The sequence below is a fragment of the Corvus hawaiiensis genome, chromosome 9 (genome assembly GCF_020740725.1).
Source record: "Corvus hawaiiensis isolate bCorHaw1 chromosome 9, bCorHaw1.pri.cur, whole genome shotgun sequence".
Classification (NCBI taxonomy): domain Eukaryota; kingdom Metazoa; phylum Chordata; class Aves; order Passeriformes; family Corvidae; genus Corvus; species Corvus hawaiiensis.
The window spans coordinates 31838886-31856002 of NC_063221.1; the positions used below are offsets into that span (position 1 = coordinate 31838886).

Below are 17117 nucleotides of genomic sequence, written 5' to 3' on the forward strand. Positions count from 1 at the left end.
CCTGCTTCTCATGCAGCAGGAAACTTTCAGGCAAGGAGGAGGAAAATCCTAAACATGTAATTTCGAGTTTCCTGTCATGGAGCCATCCTTCAGGAGCTCAGCCTGGGAGGCAGCAGGTGCAAAGGCAGGTGGTTTTGGGGAGTTTTTTCCTTAAAAATTAACCAGCTGAGCACTGTGAAACCTTCTGCTTTTGGGCTGGAAAGATTTTCCTGGAATTTGCTCAGCCTTCTGTTAAAAAGAGATTATGAAGGGAGCGTTGAAGATTTTATTGTACAGAATCCCAGACTCGTTTGGGTTGGAAGGGATTTTAAGGATCTTCTCATCTCGTGCCATGGGCAGGGTCACCTCCCACTATCCCAGGTTGCTCCAAGCCCTGTCCAGCCTGGCCTTGGACACTGCCAGGGATGGGACATCCACATTATCTCTGGGAAACATCCTCAGCCCCTTATCACAGATGAGGAGATGATACTCCCAGGTGTTTCTCTCCTGTTCCCTTTTTATTCCTGTTAAACCCTGGGATTGGTTTGTGTGTTCTGGAAGGGGGGCTTTGCTTTCCTGCCTTGCAGGGGGATGTGGCTGATCCAGTGCAGCTCAAATTCCAGTGGTGAATTCCTGTTTTTTAGGTGAAATCACTGTTCGGTGTGGTGGTTAAAATGCCAGTCTCGTGTTTAAGTCGAGCCTAGCAGTAGGTTTGCTGCTACTCTGAGGGAGCTAAAGTAAAATTGGGACTAGGATGGAGTGGAATTAACTAGGACTGATCTGTCTCTGATGGAATTAGTGGCAGTCACCAGTGTGATGGACACAGGGCATCTCTTGGATGTGACAGAAGGGAAATAAGGGAAAAATGAATTTATTTTGTATCATTTTCTCTTGTGTCAGTCCCTTCCGTGCTGCTCTCCTTTCTTTTCCATTTCCTCCACTCCTGTTGTGTCTCCAGAGCTGCTCCATCCCTGCAGGGGTTTCAGTTCTGTGCCACAAGCACATCCTTCCCTCCAGCTTTGCATTTCCTTGGAATGTTCTCCCGCTTTTCGCAGTGCTGCTCCCAGCTCTCCTTTCCACATCGCTGCCACCTCTCAGCTCTCTCCTCCCAGCCACTGCTCGCACTCCAAGCCTTGCCTGTCATTCCCTATCTTCACATTTTCATCCACTTCCAGTTCCCCATTAAAGCCCCATTCCCTGGCATCCCTTTCCTGGCTGCTTCCCTTCTCCAGCTTCCAGTTCATTGATGTTCTCCTTGTCTCCCTGCAGACATTTCTCTCCTTGATTCTTTTTCTTCCCCCTTCACATCTCTGCCTGTCTCCCATTCCCGGGGTTGCTGTGATTTATTCCCGGTGCTGGCTCATCCTGGCACTTCCAGCTGCCGCCTCAGGGGCTGAGCTGAGGATCACATCCCTGTCAGTCCTGTGACATTTCCACCGCTCATTTATTCCGTCCTCTGCTGCCGTCTGTGGCACTGAGTTATTTTCCAGTACAAATCACTGTTCCCGTGTTCTCCACTCTCTCATTCCTTCTCATTCCCTCTTCTTTCTCTCCAGTTGCTGTGTTGGTTTAGTCCAAGACAAAGTTGTCATTTTTTCCTGCCTTAGCTTAGTTTGCTTTTCCCTTTTTCCTCAAGATCTCGTTCTTCCACCCCTTCCCAAAGGGGTTATTTCCTAACGGGAATGTGCTTTGGCTGATTTCCCTGCCTCCTCTTTAGGCTCACGTTCATCTCTCCCAGAGCTAATGGAGCTGATTGGCTCCTGGAGTTTCTCTCCTGGAAATCCATCGTGGATCCTTTCCCAACCCATTTGGCAGAAATCCACATTAAGTAGGGACAGTGCAGTGAAATTCCATAAAGTCCTGGCCCAGTAATGGTTTTATTTCCCATCAAATGTGGTCTAATTTTAGTCTAGAAGGGATTTTAAGGGTTTGAATCCTTCCTTTGTGCATCCTCAGCTTCAGTAAATGTTCTGGAATTGTCCATCTCTCCTGGCCTTCCAATCCTGTGCCTGATTTAAGCCAAGGAATCTGATGTGGGTGAGGGACCTTCCAAGCCCTTCCAGGACTAACGAAGGAACAGCCCCTGTTGCTCCAGGAGCACATGGATATTGCATGGATTAAATAACAAATTACTGAACAGCAATTAAAACACCCAGAGAGAATCTGTGGTTTATATTTTATAAAAAATAATCTTAATTTTCAAATTATTTCAAAGTTTGATAAGGATTTTATTTTTCCTGGTAAAGAGGGAATTCTACCAGGCAGGATTTCTGGACAGGAGACTTTGTACTTGATTAAAAATCTTTTCCCTGGGTTTCCTTGCTTGGAAAAAGAAGTCCGAGCAGCACCAGCAAAGCACAATCCCTTGAAATAATTTCTTAAATGATTTCTGTAATTAATTTGCAGTGGGGTTGGCGGGATTCATCTTTTTGGGATGCCTTTGGGATGGATGGAATAATGACTGGAGCAACAGAGCGGAGTTTCTGACTGTTCTTATCTAAATGTGCTCTGGCCAATTACTGTGCCCCTGGCTGAAAGTGCTGTGAAAAGTCAACTAAAAGCTTTTCCTTTGCTACTGGAGCGTGTAGGACACTTCACAATTCCCTTTTCCCTGGGGTTTTATTCCATCCTGGCTATCAGGACTTGGGAACAGGTAAATAATGGTGCTGCTAAAGAAAAAAAAGATGTGTTCTAGTTGCTTAGCAATTGCTCTCAGCACACTCCAGATCAGCTTTTGTTGAGGAGTTGCGGGCTTGGAAATGTTGTTTCCCACCCTATCACTTATTTTAGTCAAATATATTAAAACTTCCAGCACTTCCAGACTCTTCAGGGAGTTTGGAAGCGTGGATGGAATCTCACCCAAGTGCACTTACACTGCTGAAAGTTTCCTTGCTTGTCCTGTTTCTTCCAAGTGGTCCCATTTTCCTGCCAGACACTTCCCTTCAATTATCTTTTCCTCCTCCTCAACAATTCCTTCATATTTCTGATCCCTTTTCTGATGGAACTGTTATCTTGGACTGCAGACAATAATCTGTGCTGATGGACAGGGTATTCCAGTCCCACGTGTTCCTGGGGTGTTCAGGGAACATCTGCCATCTCTCCTGTTGCTGGAGGTAACCTCAGCAAACACAGCAAAATTCCTTTGTGGGAGTTCCTGCCAGGATTTTCACATCCCAGGCTTTCCTGCCAGTCAGCTCCAGTGTCTGGTTCTCACCTCCTCTTGGCTCATCCTGGAGTAAAGCAGCGTGTCTGGCCAGAATTCCAGGCTGTAAATCCATGGAGAATACGGAGCTGTTGGCTGCAGGGTTGGTCCTGTGTGTGTGGAACACCAGGAGTTGGCAGCGTGAGGGTGGGAGCTGGAGCACCAGGAGAGCTGTGCTAGGACCTTTCCCAGGGAATTTTGTCGGGGAAATGTGGATCCATTGGCACCAGGAGCTGCGTGATGTTGGAAAAAAGGAACCTCCTCTGCTCAGGGTCAGCCTTCAAAGTGCTCCGAGCAACCTCAGCTTGGAGAAACCCCTGCATTCCGGCTCCCTGGGTGGGTGGCGCTTGGTATTCCCACTCCTCCTGCTTTCCCAAGGGAATGGAGCCTTTCCTCCTCCCCCAGGCTCCTTCTCCCTTCTCATCAGCTCCATTTGCTGGCATTTCTGTGCCCATCTCACCACAGGACCTCGTCCAGGCTGTGGGGCTGCCAGTTCATTACCAGCTGATGGATGTCCAGGTGATGGGAAGCACTCCCTTAATGGACACATTGGAAAACACCTTTAGTGCTCTTCAAGGGTGACTTCCCTCTGTCCCTCTGCCCTTGGAAAAGCTTTAGGAAAAGGCAGGTGTATCCTCAGAAACCCTCTCCAATATCCCATCAGAGTTAGAAAGTTCATTTGTTATTTCTGTTAGGAATTCCAGGTTTTATTTCTGTTGGGAATTCCAGCTTCAAAGCATTTGTGTGGGTTTGATTCCTCCTTCAGCTCCCAAGCTTCCCTTTGTCTCTCCCTGCGTGTCAGTAACAGATCCCAGCCGACCACGTCATAATTCCTAAAGCATCCAATATTCCCGTTCTGCTGCTGCCCGAACCTGTCAGGATTGAATCCCACTGCAGTTCCACTGCCCTTGAGTGAGGCTTGGGCAGATATTTTGGTTTATTTGGGTTTGTAATACCTGGGAATCGTGAATAGGGCAGGTTGGGTGGGATGTCTGGGAGCTCCTCTATAGGGAAGTTCTCTGCGATAAAGCTTTGCTGGAAGCTGAGAAATGCAGGCTGGTGTTCCTGTCAAGTGTTTTGGGATATTTGAGGGAAAACTCACTGGAATGGACAGGGATTTGCTGTGGAATTGATGCCTGCACTGTGCAATCAGAGCACTTTCCCCACATGCTCTCCCTGTCTCCTCCTGCTTCGAAAAGATTTCTTGTATTTGAATTTTTCATCACCTATTTTTGACCAGTTTAAAAGGTGCTCTGCCCCTCCCTCAGGGATTTATTGTGCTCTTACACTCAGCTTCTGGTCTTTGACTTCTTTCCCTGAATGTTGCTTTTTATTCTTGGAAGAGTAGAACTTGCTTTTGTTGTGTTTACATCCAGAGCTAAAATTCCTGGGGTTTTTTGTTTTAGACACATAGAATCCTAAATGGATTGGCATTAACTTCGCCAGCTCCCCATCCTTTGATCTGGCAGTGGTTTGACCCTTCGGCTCTGCATCCCAGGACAGTGGAGCCTGTCCATGGAGCAGGAATTCCTGCATGCTTTGTTCCCGCAGAACAGTACTCCTTGCCTTTGTTTCTGTTCCCTTTTAGCCTTTTTCTCCACTCCTAGCGCTCTCCCATCTCTCCCAGAGCCGGGGATCTCTCCGGGTGTGCCCGAGAGCAACGTCGGGACGTTGGACAGGTCCTTAAAATTCCCTGGGAGTGCCGCCCGCTCCCGCAGGGCAGGACAGAGTCCGGCTGTCACAATAACCCCGAGCCAATGAGCGCGGCTCGGGTGGAGCCACGGCGGTGCGGGCAAAACTAATTCTCAATGGAAGGCTCGGGCGCAGCGGGGCGCGCAGGCTGCGCGGTTCCCGGAGCGCCTTCCTGACAGCGCCGCGCTTCTCCCGCTCGGGGAGGGCGGGATGCTGGAGCGATGAATTTTGCATGAGCGGCCCCGCCAGCGCTGACACAACAGCACCGGGAGCATCCTCCCAGGAAAGCCGGGCTGAGCGGGGCTTGGCGGCAGCGCTGCCGGATCACCCTGCCGCTTATGCCGCTCCAGGCGGGCTTTGCCTTCGGAGCGCAGCCCGGTGAATGAGCGGGGCTCGGGGGATGCGCTCCCGTGGCGAGCCCTGAGCGCTCGCAGCTCGCCCAGCGCCGCAGCGATGACGGCCAGGGAGCCTTCCCGGGAACTCGCCACTCCCGAGGCCGAGGTTTACATCAGGACTTTCAAAGAGCAGATGCACCTGGAGCTGGAGCTGCCCAAGCTGCCCGGGAACAGACCCACGTCGCCAAAGATTTCTCCTCGCAGCTCGCCCAGGAACTCTCCCTGCTTTTTCAGAAAGTTGCTGGTGAATAAAAGCATCCGCCAGCGCCGTCGCTTCACGGTGGCACACACTTGGTAAGGTCTCCCGGGCGTCACCTGCGTTTAAACTGGGTTTAACACCAGTGTAGCTGTGGTTTGAACTGGGGAGGACGAGCCGCGGGTCGCTCACGGGTTCTCCTGGCAGTGAATAGAGCAGAGAGGCAGCCAGGGGATGTTTAATGCAGGGCCTGACCGTTGTTATTCAGCCGCTGTTCTCCGGGAGAAATCCAGCCCTGTATTCCTGAGAGCCGGAGAAATCCAGCCCTGTATTCCTGAGAGCCGGAGAAATCCAGCCCTTTATTCCCGGGAACAAAGGCAGCAGCCGGCAACTTTCCCAGGCGCGGTGTGGTTGTGTGTGAGAGCCCGGGAATTCGTTGCAGGACCTGGGAATTCATTTCAGAGCCCATCAGTGCATTTCAGAACCGATGAAATAATTTCAGAACTCAGGAATTCATTTCAGAGCCCAGCAATTCATTTCAGAGCCCATGACTTCATTTCAGAGCCCGTGAATTCATTTCAGAGCCCGTGAATTCATCTTGGAACACATTTCAGGACCCATGAATTCCTTTCAGAGCCTATGAATTCATTTCAAACCCAGGAATTCATTTCAGGACCCATGAATTCATTTCAGGACTCATTTCTGAGCCCATGAATTCATCTCAGGACCCATGAATCCATCTCAGAACACATTTCAGAGCCCAGGAATTCGTTTCAGAGCCCAGGAATTCATCTGAGAGCCTTCAGGACGCGTTTTTTCCGTCACTCTCTCAGCACAGGGCGATTGGAGCAGGGCACTCTCAGAGTTAAATCCTGGCAAAGGCTTTGAGACAGTTTTTGCTGGCTACAGATCTCCCTCCTTTCCACCTTTTTTCCGAGGGAATCCTGGCTGAGAGTCTTCTTTTCCCTCCCCACAATTTTCTAACCCCAAATAGTCAATTTGGGTGCAATTCCAGCTGATTGGGGCTGCCCCTGAGGGTCACTTATCCTCCTTAAACCATAAACAGCCATCAAAAGATAAAATGCAGGAAAATTCATGAGGATCTCACTGGTTCATTTCCTAAATTTCCTCTGGATGTGCCTTGCGTGATCCACCTCTTAAATCCCAAAAGTCTCCTTAAATATGCACCAGTTGAGTGTGGGAATTGGACCAGAAAACTTTGGGTAATGTGAATTTTTTAATATTATCCATTACTTTCCCATTCCTTCAGAATTCTGGAATCATGCAGATTCCCTGCTTTTTTGGGTTTTTTTATTTAAATCCAAGCAGTAATAACGACCTGAAGCTGGTTATGAGCTGTAGCAGCTCCAGAGTGTTCTTCGGGATTTTAATTGCTTGGAGTCACTGGTGTTTAGGGTTATTCACATTAATTCCCTGGAACATCTGTCATGGAGCTCATCTGATCCCAGCAGCCTATCCAGAGAAATGAGGGAGAGATGGTCCAGATGGGAATTAGGGGGGAGCAGGATGTGGCCAGGCTCAGCACTGAGCATCTGTATTGTTTGGTGAAAAAAGAATTCGGATCTTTCATTTGGAGATGGAACTTGGATCAACTTGTGAAGGAGGTGGGGTCCCTCCAAATGGAAAAAAAGGGAAGGTTTTCTACTCAGTTTTTAGAAGTTTTTAATCTCAGGTGATTTGGAACAGTTTTAAGCTTAGATAAGAAAGAAACAATTGTAGAAATGGAGAAAATCACCTTTTGAAAGGTTCCAAGAATGTTTGAGTGTGAGCACACCCTCAGCACAAACCACACGCCAAGCCCAGCTGCCTTCTCAGTTTAAATGAAATATTTCCCTGTGCTCCAGCATTTCCTTGGAGTCTGGAGGGTGTTTGTTCCACGTGTGCCGTGGGCAGGGGGGTCCCGCTGAGCCCCTGGATCTGTGAGGAGCTGTGGGATTGGGGTGCAGGGCATGGAGCAGCCTCACCTGTGCTCAACCAAATGCCACTTACATAAGGTGCCCTTTTGTGGGAGCTGGGGAGCAAAGGAGTTGCCTCGGGAGTAAACGGGCACTAAATACCAAGCACGCAGCAGTGCCAGGCCAGGGAATTAATCCATGTTGGATTTTCTGGAATGTCTGACTTTTACAGCCTCCTAACCAGGGAACTTCCGCACTTTGGGGTGGGAAATGAGCATTTTCCACCCCGTCGACGCCGTTGTGGGAGGAATCTTCTGCTCCTTTTTCTTCTTTTCAGTTTGCTGCCTCCCCTCGTTCCTCGTTCCCTTTGAAATAATTGCCTATTCCCAGGCCTTCTCCTGCTTTTAGGACTGCGTGCACGGCAGTTCCCTTCTCCTGCTGGTGCTGATGGAATCTGTGTCACCACAGGCTGCTCCCATATCCAGTCAGCAGATCTTGCCCAGAAAAGAAAAGGAAAGCAAATGCTGAGGGATTTTTTTTTAAGAATAAGGCCATGATTCAAGTGTTTCCACGATCCACATGGTTCTTTTCCTCAGGGAAAGGCAGTTTCCGCTGGCCACGATCCACATGTCACCACAGTGACCTCTGAACCTGTGTCAGCCTCATCCCTGCCTGCTCCAAGCCCTGGATCCCATCTCCAAATGCCTCATTCCCATAAAATAACAGCACAAAACCTCGGTAGCCTTTGGGATTTTCCTCCACCACAATCTGCCAGTCTCGTTGCTGTCTTGCATCTGTCAGTTTTGCCTCAGAGATCCCAGAATTCCATATGCTCCTTCTTCCTTTGATAATTCCCCTCATATCCCTTGGTGCATTTTGGGGGGATTTTTTGGGGAAAAAGGCAGGCAGAAGCCATGAAAATTTTGGGCATGGAGAGTTTCCTTTGGAGTGACTGGAGAGGGAACAGCATCTCTTGAAGATGGTCCTCAGGGCTTTCTCCTGCCAGCCAAATCCCAGTGTATTCCCATTCCACAGCCCACAGTCTCCTCTCCCTCTCCCCATCCATATCTTGAGGATTCCAAAGGAATAGTTTTAAAAATATCTTTGATTTTTACACCTCTTCCATCTTATTTTTGCCAAGCAAGAGCTTTAAATCATCCATTTTACACCCATAGCAAACTCCTTCCCAGGAGGAAGAGCTTGGAAGATCCCAAAATTCAGCGTTTCCCAAGTGCACTCTGCAGTTTATAAAACAGATTCCTTTGTTTTGCTGGATTTATCCTCAAAATTATAAATACTTCCTCAAGGCTGGGTTGGACAGGCTTGGAGCCACGTGGGATATGGGATATTCCCTGCCCATGGGAATGGGAAGGGCTTTAAGGTCCCTTTGATCCTCCTGGGATCCTGGGAATACTTATCCAGCCTAAATCACTTACTCAGTTTTTATTTATTCAGGCCCTGCTGGGCTTTTAAAGAAGGGATTTCTACAATATGATGTTGATTGTCTTTTCTTAATTAAGACTTTTTTGGGTTTTTCCCCAAATTAATTCACATTTAGCTTCGTTAATTTAATAATTACCTGTTACCTTGTTGATGAAGAACTACAGAACAGAAATTAAATATTAGGAAATTTTGCTCTGCTTTTCCTCTTGGTTATCCCTCAGTGCAGCAAAACACTGCCAGGAATTTGCTTTTTAATATCCATCTTTTTTTTGGAAAACGTGCTCAGTTTTCATGGCACAACAATCTCCCGTGGTGGAATTCAGGGAGTTCAATAAGATGGCACAATCCAGTTGAGATTTTTCCAAGCCTGGTGAGTAACAACGGAGCTCTTGAATTCCTGGAAGCTGCAAAATTTAATGGAGGCGATGGAAATGATCAAATTATCGTGTTGGGTTTTATGATCATGGAGCCAAATAGGAGAGAATTCCATGGAATGTGCTTCAGAAAGATGGAATTTTGGAGAGTGTTTACTTGGAATTGCTGAGGAGAATGGGAATTGATAAGATCCATGGATTTCTCTGGTGGTTTGGTGGTGCTGGAGGAGCTCAGGTGCTGCTGGTGGCTCCCTGGAGCTGATAAAATCCATGGATTTCTCCGGTGGTTTGGAGGTGCTGGAGGAGCTCAGGTGCTGCTGGTGGCCCCTTGGAGCTGATAAGATCCATGGATATCTCTGGTGGTTTGGTGGTGCTGGAGGAGCTCAGGTGCTCCTGGTGGCCCCTTGGAGCTGATAAGATCCATGGATATCTCTGGTGGTTTGGTGGTGCTGGAGGAGCTCAGGTGCTGCTGGTGGCTCCCTGGAGCTGATAAGATCCATGGATATCTCTGGTGGTTTGGTGGTGCTGGAGGAGCTCAGGTGCTGCTGGTGGCTCCCTGTGCCACCCCTGCCTGTCCCTCTCTGCTGAGGTGGCCCTGCGCTGTGCTGGCATTCCAGGATCCCAAATCTGAGCTCTCCTGGGCACCTTCTCCCAGGATTTGGCGTGGAGGAGCCGATTCCCGCGCTGGATCAAATGCAGCGTCTGTCACTAGCGCTGGGTGATGCCGATCTCCGAGGTCTCTTCCAACCTCGGCGATTCCAGAATTCTTCAGGATGTGCTGTTGGAGCCGTTTCCACTCCGCTCCATATTTAGCAGGATGCATTCCCTATCCCAGTGTTGGAAACACCCTTGGCTGTGCTTTGATGAGCTGCTCTGCTTGTGTTTCTCACCCTCTGTTGATGTGATTTCAAGCTTCTTTTCCCAGTGTGGAAAAAACAGGATGATTCCCATGCTTCCTGCAGTTTCTCTTCCAGCCTGGGGCTGGGATTGGACACAGTGTGTTGCTCAGTTCTCCACTGAAAGTTCCAGGAGAAACAAGCTGAACAGGGAAAAGGATGGGGGGGGAAGCAGAAGGTTCCTCACTTTTTCTCAGCTGAGTATGTTCTCCCATCTGTCTCCATCTCCAAGGAAAGTGCCTCAGCACTTGGAGGAGGGATTGCAAAGGACACGGAGGTGAGGAGGAGACAGAAACAAGCCCACACAACAAACACAGAACCAGCTGTGCCATCCCTGCATCTGCTCTCTCCAGGGAAATTGGCTCCCAGCCCTGGCTAAACCCATGGAAAACAGAAAGGAGCAACTTCCTTCATCCCCCGGCCACATATGTGGGAAAAGATGGTGTTAAAAGAGTGCCCAGCTGTTCAAAATTCCAGCAAAATACAACAGATCTTTGAATTAATGATAACTGGAGTTTGATGGATTCAGGCATTCCCTGGGAAGGGGAGAGGGGAGGGGAGGAGATTCCTTCTCAGAGGAATTATTTCTCAAGGTTTTAATACCTTTGAATAAGTTTTAATGCCTTTAAGTAAGTTTTTAAATATTTGCAGTGTCCTGATCTCTGAGGAATAAACATTCCCAGAGGATCTCTGGTGGCTGAGGCCTGCCTGGAGAATCCCTGACCTCCAACCCTCACGCACAGGCTTAACTGAAATGAAATTTTCTGTGGCAAAATGGTTTCTCCAGGAGGTTTTCCTGTTGGATTTGGCTTTGTTGGAAGTGTTGCTGTGTGGAACTTCCCTTGTGGAAGTGGCAGCATCCCTGCGTTTGGACTGTGTGTTTTTGGGATGTACTCTTGGCTTCTCCCGGGCTCCACTTGGGTGCCAGGACAGACTGTGGCAGACACATTCCTGGTTTATCATAATTTATGTGCTGTGGCTTGGCTTCACTCGACATTCTCTGATCCCTTTTTGGGTTTTTTTAGTCTTTTCCAGCTTTTTGGTTCTGACTAATCCCAAGGTCTTACTTGGGTTGTCCGGCGTCGCCTCATGGGTTCCACAGGGATCAGGAGATCGTGGACTCATAAACCCAGGATGGTTTGGGATGAGAGGGACCTTAAAAACCCTCCCATCCCACCCCCTGCCGTGGGCAGGGACACCTTCCACCATCCCAGGTTGCTCCAAGCCCTGTCTCCACCCCTGCCCTGGGCAGCCTGTTCCGATGGATCACAGCCCTTTCCATGAAAAAAATTACCTGGATATCCACCCTGCCCCTCCCCAGCCCAGCCTGAGGCCATTCCCTCTCCTCCTGTCCCTGTTCCCTGCGAGCAGAGCCCGACCCCCCCGGCTGCCCCCTCCTGTCAGGGACTTGTGCAGAGCCACAAGGTCCCCCCTGAGCCTCCTTTGCTCCTCCTTTTTTTTTTCCTAGGATTTTCTGTATATTCTTAAAATGTTTTGTGCTGCAGCTCCGTTTCCAAAAGCTTTAACGAGCCCTGCAGGTAAAAACTGCCGAGTGATGGACAACTTCATTAGGTGAAAGTTTCCTTCCCTAACGATAACAGGAAATTAGCTTTTCCATGTTATTGGGTTCGATATTCCTGAGCTGACTGGGGAAGCTGAGCCTGATGTATTTTGGAGCTCATCCTACAAAAACGAGGTTTAAGGGACCTCAGCAACGTTCAAAGACATCCAGGCCTTTTAGGTTCAACGGTGTTTTCAGATTTCTGTTCCTTAAAAAGGCTTGGGAAGTCAAATTATGTGTTACTGATTGGAGTTGTTAATGCTCCAAGCCTTGGGAACATGGACAGCGCTCCCTGGGACAGGCTGGAATTCGGAGGTGTCTGCAGGGCCAGGAGCTGGACTGGATGATCCTTGTGGGTCCCTTCCAGCTCAGGAATTTCTCCTGCTTGGATAAACAATCCTCTTGCTTATCTAGGGGTTCTTCTATTTTGTATTTTTTTTCTGAGGAAGGTGGAAAAAGAATGGGAAACTTTCAAATATGAAATGTTGGATTTTGGGAAGGGGTTGACAAGGAGCACGGGACAAAGCAAAGAGAGAAAGGGAGAAGGGCAAGTAACTCCAGCTCCTGGTGCTGTCCATGCATCCTAAAGCTTTGGGGAAATAAGCAAAATTCATGGCCTGAGACACTGGTATTCCTCATCCTGCCTTCTCTTCCAAACCTGGCATTTTATCCTGGAATTGCTGGTGGGTATTGGAATGCTGGACAGCGTTTTATATTGAGCATTTCCTTAGTGGCTGACTGAAGGAGGAAGGTTTTGAAAGCAAATGGTAATTATAGAACTGGGATGGCTATAAATTAATGATGGCGAGAGCTGAGTATCCGGCTGTTTTCCAGAGCTCTCTCGTGTCCTTAGGGAATGTGTCCTTTTAAATGGGGCTTGTCAGACCGGCTCCTCTGAACGAACTGTTCTGTGGAGCTGCTGGAGGTCAGGGCTGGGGCAGGAGGACAAATGGCCCTGGTGTCATCCCCCTGTGGATGGAGCTGCTGCCAGCTGCTGCTGGGCTCCGTGTTCCCCTTTTCCAGGAGTTTCCCATAGGATGAAACCCCTGGATCCATTTGTAAACACGCTCATGGAGAGGTCACAGTGTGCTCATAAATTACGACTTTGGGTTTGATACCATTTGATATCAATTTCATCTGGAGCCTCCTTCGGCTCCACAGGAGATGGATAAAAGCAGCAAATGGATTTCTGAGGCAGAGCCAGGGACAGCATTTATGGATTTGGTTTTCCTCTCAAAGACAGCTGGGAACAAGGGAGGAATTATGTCCTCACCACAAAAAAATCCCACTAAAAACGTCAGACAACTCCATTGTCGTGTAACTGATACTGGGCAGACAAAGATCCATCAATATTGAGGGGAATCCATGAGGAACAATCCTGCTGTCTCAGGAGATGTCTCCACCATCCTGTTGGTACTGAGATCCAGGTGATCCCGCTGGGATAATGGCAAAGGAGGAACCAGAGGGAGGAGGTGGGATGGGATGGAGGAGGAGGCACTGGAAGATGCATGTGGAATGAGAATTGGGGTGATGGGCAGCCCCACTCTGTACAGACCTGACCTGGAAGGGCTTCCCTGGAGCACCACGTCTTGGCAAGCTCCAGTCTGGGATCCAGACTCAGCTGCTGCCATCTTTCCAGCTTTTCCTTCCCTAGAAACATCAGGTTCTCTTCTCCCACCCTGCCTCCAACACCACCTTCCCAAGTCACCCAGACCTCAGACTTTGCACTGGTTTTTCAAGCAGAGGTTGATGGAAATCTGCTCAGGCTGCCTCCAGAAGGAAGGAGAAAAATCCTGAAATGTCAGCCTTTGCTATTTTTACAGCCTTTCCCAGGAAGCAGCTCCGGCTTTGCCGTCTGCATCCGCAGTCGGGATCCGCTGGAGCCCATTATCCCTGTTTGTCTTGGCCTTGTCAGTTGTTGTTCTACAGGGAAAAAGCTGTTGTAGCAACTTGTAAATGCCTTTGGTTGGTCAGCCCGGGGTGAACGGAGTGGGAATAACCCTGAGCCATGCTTGGAATGCATTGGGAGCTTTGGGGAGTAGCCTTGAAGCTTTGGGTTGGGATGTCATGGATTCTGTGAATTACAGAATCCTGGAATGGTTCGGGTTGGGAGGGACCTTAAAGCTCATTCCATGGGCAGGGACACCTTCCGCTATGCCAGGCTGCCCATCCAGCCTATCCTTGAACAATTCCTGGCATTCCCTGACAACAGCAACAGCAGCCAGGTCTCCACGGAAGGTTAAGGAAAAAAGGCAGGGCTCCGTGGGATGGAAATCTCTCCTGAGGGCTTGTTTTGTGGTGTTTGTATTGTTGGGAATTCACATGTTCCCGCTAACAACCTTTGACAGGGCCCTCCCTCCCTTTGGAGGGAACTCGCTGGAAATCGCCTCCAGCTGGGCTTGAGGAACGGGTTTGGGCTTAATGCTGGGCCCAAATAAGCTCAATTTCATTAAATGGATTTAAATTGATGTTAATCACAAAGCAAAGCTTGAAAAATACTGTGAATTAAGCTCGTGGATCTATTGTGTAAGAATAGATGGAAATAGGAGGAATTCTCCCCGTGGGCGGGGCTGACAATTGGATTGTCAGAGAATTCTGTCAGTCCTGGTTTGGATCACTCACTGCCCATCACCTCTGTCACTGGACATCATTCACACTCAAATACCTCTCACACTCAAATTTCAGACCAGGTTCTTTACTCATTTTGCTGTTAATTAACTTATTTTCCTTTATTATTTGAATCTCCAAAGCACAATTAGATGGAAAACCAGGATTTCCTTCAGTGCTGGAGGGTGGGAGAGGAACAGCAATGGTGGGACTTGATCTTAGAGGTCTTTTCCAGCATTTATGGTTCTGTGGTTTTAAGGAGCAGGAAATAACCAAGCACAGTAATTAGAGCTGCTTTGTTAATGGTGTAATTAATGGGGATGGAAGCAAGCTCAGAAATATTTGGGGTTGATGTTTTAAATACTCATTTAAAGTTCTGTGCGTGGCAATATGAGGTAAATATTGACAGATCTCGAAGAGATGGAATTTATGAGTTAAAATTTACAAAACCATTGACTGGACAGTCAGAACTGGTGTCAACTGGGCCCCCAAACTGGGGACAACTGGAGAGGTCAAGCTGGAGATTCAAATCTCAGGCATTTCGTTCTGTTGGTTGGGTTCTGTATTTATTTAGTGCTTCCCACTGTATTTTAGTGTTAAAAATCTAATTTTCGAGCTGTTCAGGATAAATTGCTCTCCTAAACCAGGTCTTAGATTATTTCTGATTTCTCTTAATGAAGGCAAAGAGAAGGAAATTCGAATTATTTCAAGGCTTCAAAGAAAACATTCACAGTGCAATCAGCACCCGGGGTTCGTTCATTCAGGTGTCCTGCGGTGGGAAGCGATTCCTTGGGGAAGCAGTAATTTGGGAATGAGTGGCAGCAGCCATTGTCACATCCCAGTTCCCTCCTTGGAAAAGGAATGGTCCTGGGGAGCAGTGACACAAACCGGGAATGGCATTGCCTGAGGCAAATCAGCCGCTGTCGGGCGGATTTGATTTTGCAAAGATAACAAGCTGAGCTCCATTTCTGCTTTGCTTCCATTCATGGCTCGAGGAAAGGGAGGAGAAGAAAGTGGAACAGATTATTAAATGTGCCTTTTAGCCTAGGATCACTCCAGGCAAAACCAGGCATGCCTTAAGGAATCTTTGGGAAAAAAATTTGCGGTGTTTAGAGAGAAAAATAGAATATTTAATGTGGTTCTGTTTAGTAGAAAACGACTGGGGGTTTGGGGAGAGCATTTGGCTAAATAGCTAATGAATAATTCAGGGTCACTAATTTAGGAACTCTGTCACAGAGATGAAAATCCAGTGGGTTTGGCTGTAAACAAAGAGCATAAACACCCAGCATTTATCTAAACAACAAATCAGGGGTTGAAGCCTGTGGACCTTTGAAGGGCACCAGCTCTTGGCTGAGAGAGGCACAATTTAATTAGCATGGATTTTTTTATTAGTCAATATTAAAATCTCTCCCCAGAAGCTGTAATTCTGATTCCATAATATTATATTCCTAAAGCACCAGGATTTATGGGGAGAGAAGTTTGGATCCAAGCTCACAGGGGGACTTCAGGAGCTCCATCTTTATCCCATAATTCCATGGGTATTTGTTGAACCAAATACCTGAGGCTGCTGTCCCTCTGCCAGGCCTGATAGGGAGCTGGAAAACAAAGGGGAGGATGTTCCCTGGTGAGCTCGCAGCCTTAATTAACACGACTTAACAAATACAATTGCCACAGAGAAAGGTTAAAAAGAGATAGGAGAGATAAAAGCAAATCTCCAAGAGGGACAAGAATTAAAGCAGGGATATCAGTGGTCAATCCTGGGAGCAGCACACACGGATCCAGACGCTTTTCCCAGCTCCAAGTGCCCCATTTTCGTCCTGGATCTCTTGATCTGCATTTGCAGGATTGAAATGCTGCATTTCAAAGGCAAAGGAAGAATTCCTGAGACTTCAAGAACAGAGGATTGTAACATATGTCACCTTTCCAGGCAGACACAGTTGGGAGGCATTTGGAATTTACAGGAATGCAGAAATCTCTGGAAAGTGTTTGTTGTACTTGAAAAGTAACCCTTTAGTTCCCATTCCAGTGGGATCCCAGCATAGGGAATACTCTGATCTTCCCATTGACAAATAACCCTTTGGTTCCCATTCCAGTGGGATCCCAGCATAGGGAATACTCTGATCTTCCCATTGACAAATAACCCCTCATTTCCCACTCCAGTGTGATCCCAGTGTAGGGAATTACTTGATATTCCCATTTGCCATCTCCCTGGGTTGGGAATCCTGTAGCCTGTAAGAGTTGAGTGGATGCTGCTACTCCAAGGGAGAGCTGCTCCCAAAATCCCAGCTAATTTTACCTGAGACAAAAAGCCAGCAGTGATCAGTCAGAGTTTCAGAGCTGTCCCTTCAGTGCCCTTGTTTTGGGACAGACTTCTCCTGGAAATCCCTTTTTCCTTGATTTTTGCTGCTCCACTGGTGGCTTTGGCTGTAATTTTATTGATTTGTTTATTTAGAAGAGGCAGCAGGGATGTGTTGGGGTTTTTTTCTGAGGATCTGCTCTTCCGTAGGGCTTTCCTGTGGATCTGGGAGCTGGGCTGGGAGGATTTCGTGGTGCTGGCAAATCGATCTGTGCAGCTCCGTGCTCTGAATTCAATTGGTGTGAGAACTGTGCCTGGTTTTGTCACCGATAATTCCTGCCTCCAGCAGGATATTAAAGAGGACAAATGAATTCAAACCAAAAGCACCACCAACCACACCTTTTTATTTGACTTCCTTAATGTTCAATTAATTGTCGACAGAGATTCTTTGGGTAGATTGGGTTGGGGCTGCACTTTAAATTAAGCTTTTGTGGGTTTACTTTGCATGCAGGGAAGATCCTGCCCAATTTGGAAAAGGTCACCACCATTAATCATTTCAG

General features: G+C 48.0%; 1 protein-coding gene across 5 annotated transcripts in view; it reads left to right on the top strand.

The window, feature by feature from the left end:
• The window catches only part of PDE4B (phosphodiesterase 4B), a 174400-nt gene that overhangs the window by 31599 nt on the left and 125684 nt on the right, over positions 1 to 17117 (top strand). Inside the window, exon 1 of one of the 5 annotated variants that reach the window (XM_048312433.1) lies at positions 5017 to 5562. The exons of 3 other annotated variants lie outside the window; for them this stretch is intronic. In XM_048312433.1, coding sequence (XP_048168390.1) covers positions 5327 to 5562 — 236 coding nt within the window. In that variant the 5' untranslated portion in view covers positions 5017 to 5326. Of the gene's footprint in view, positions 1 to 5016; positions 5563 to 17117 lie in introns of those variants that run through there. One more of the 5 variants, XM_048312434.1, reaches the window with a different exon arrangement.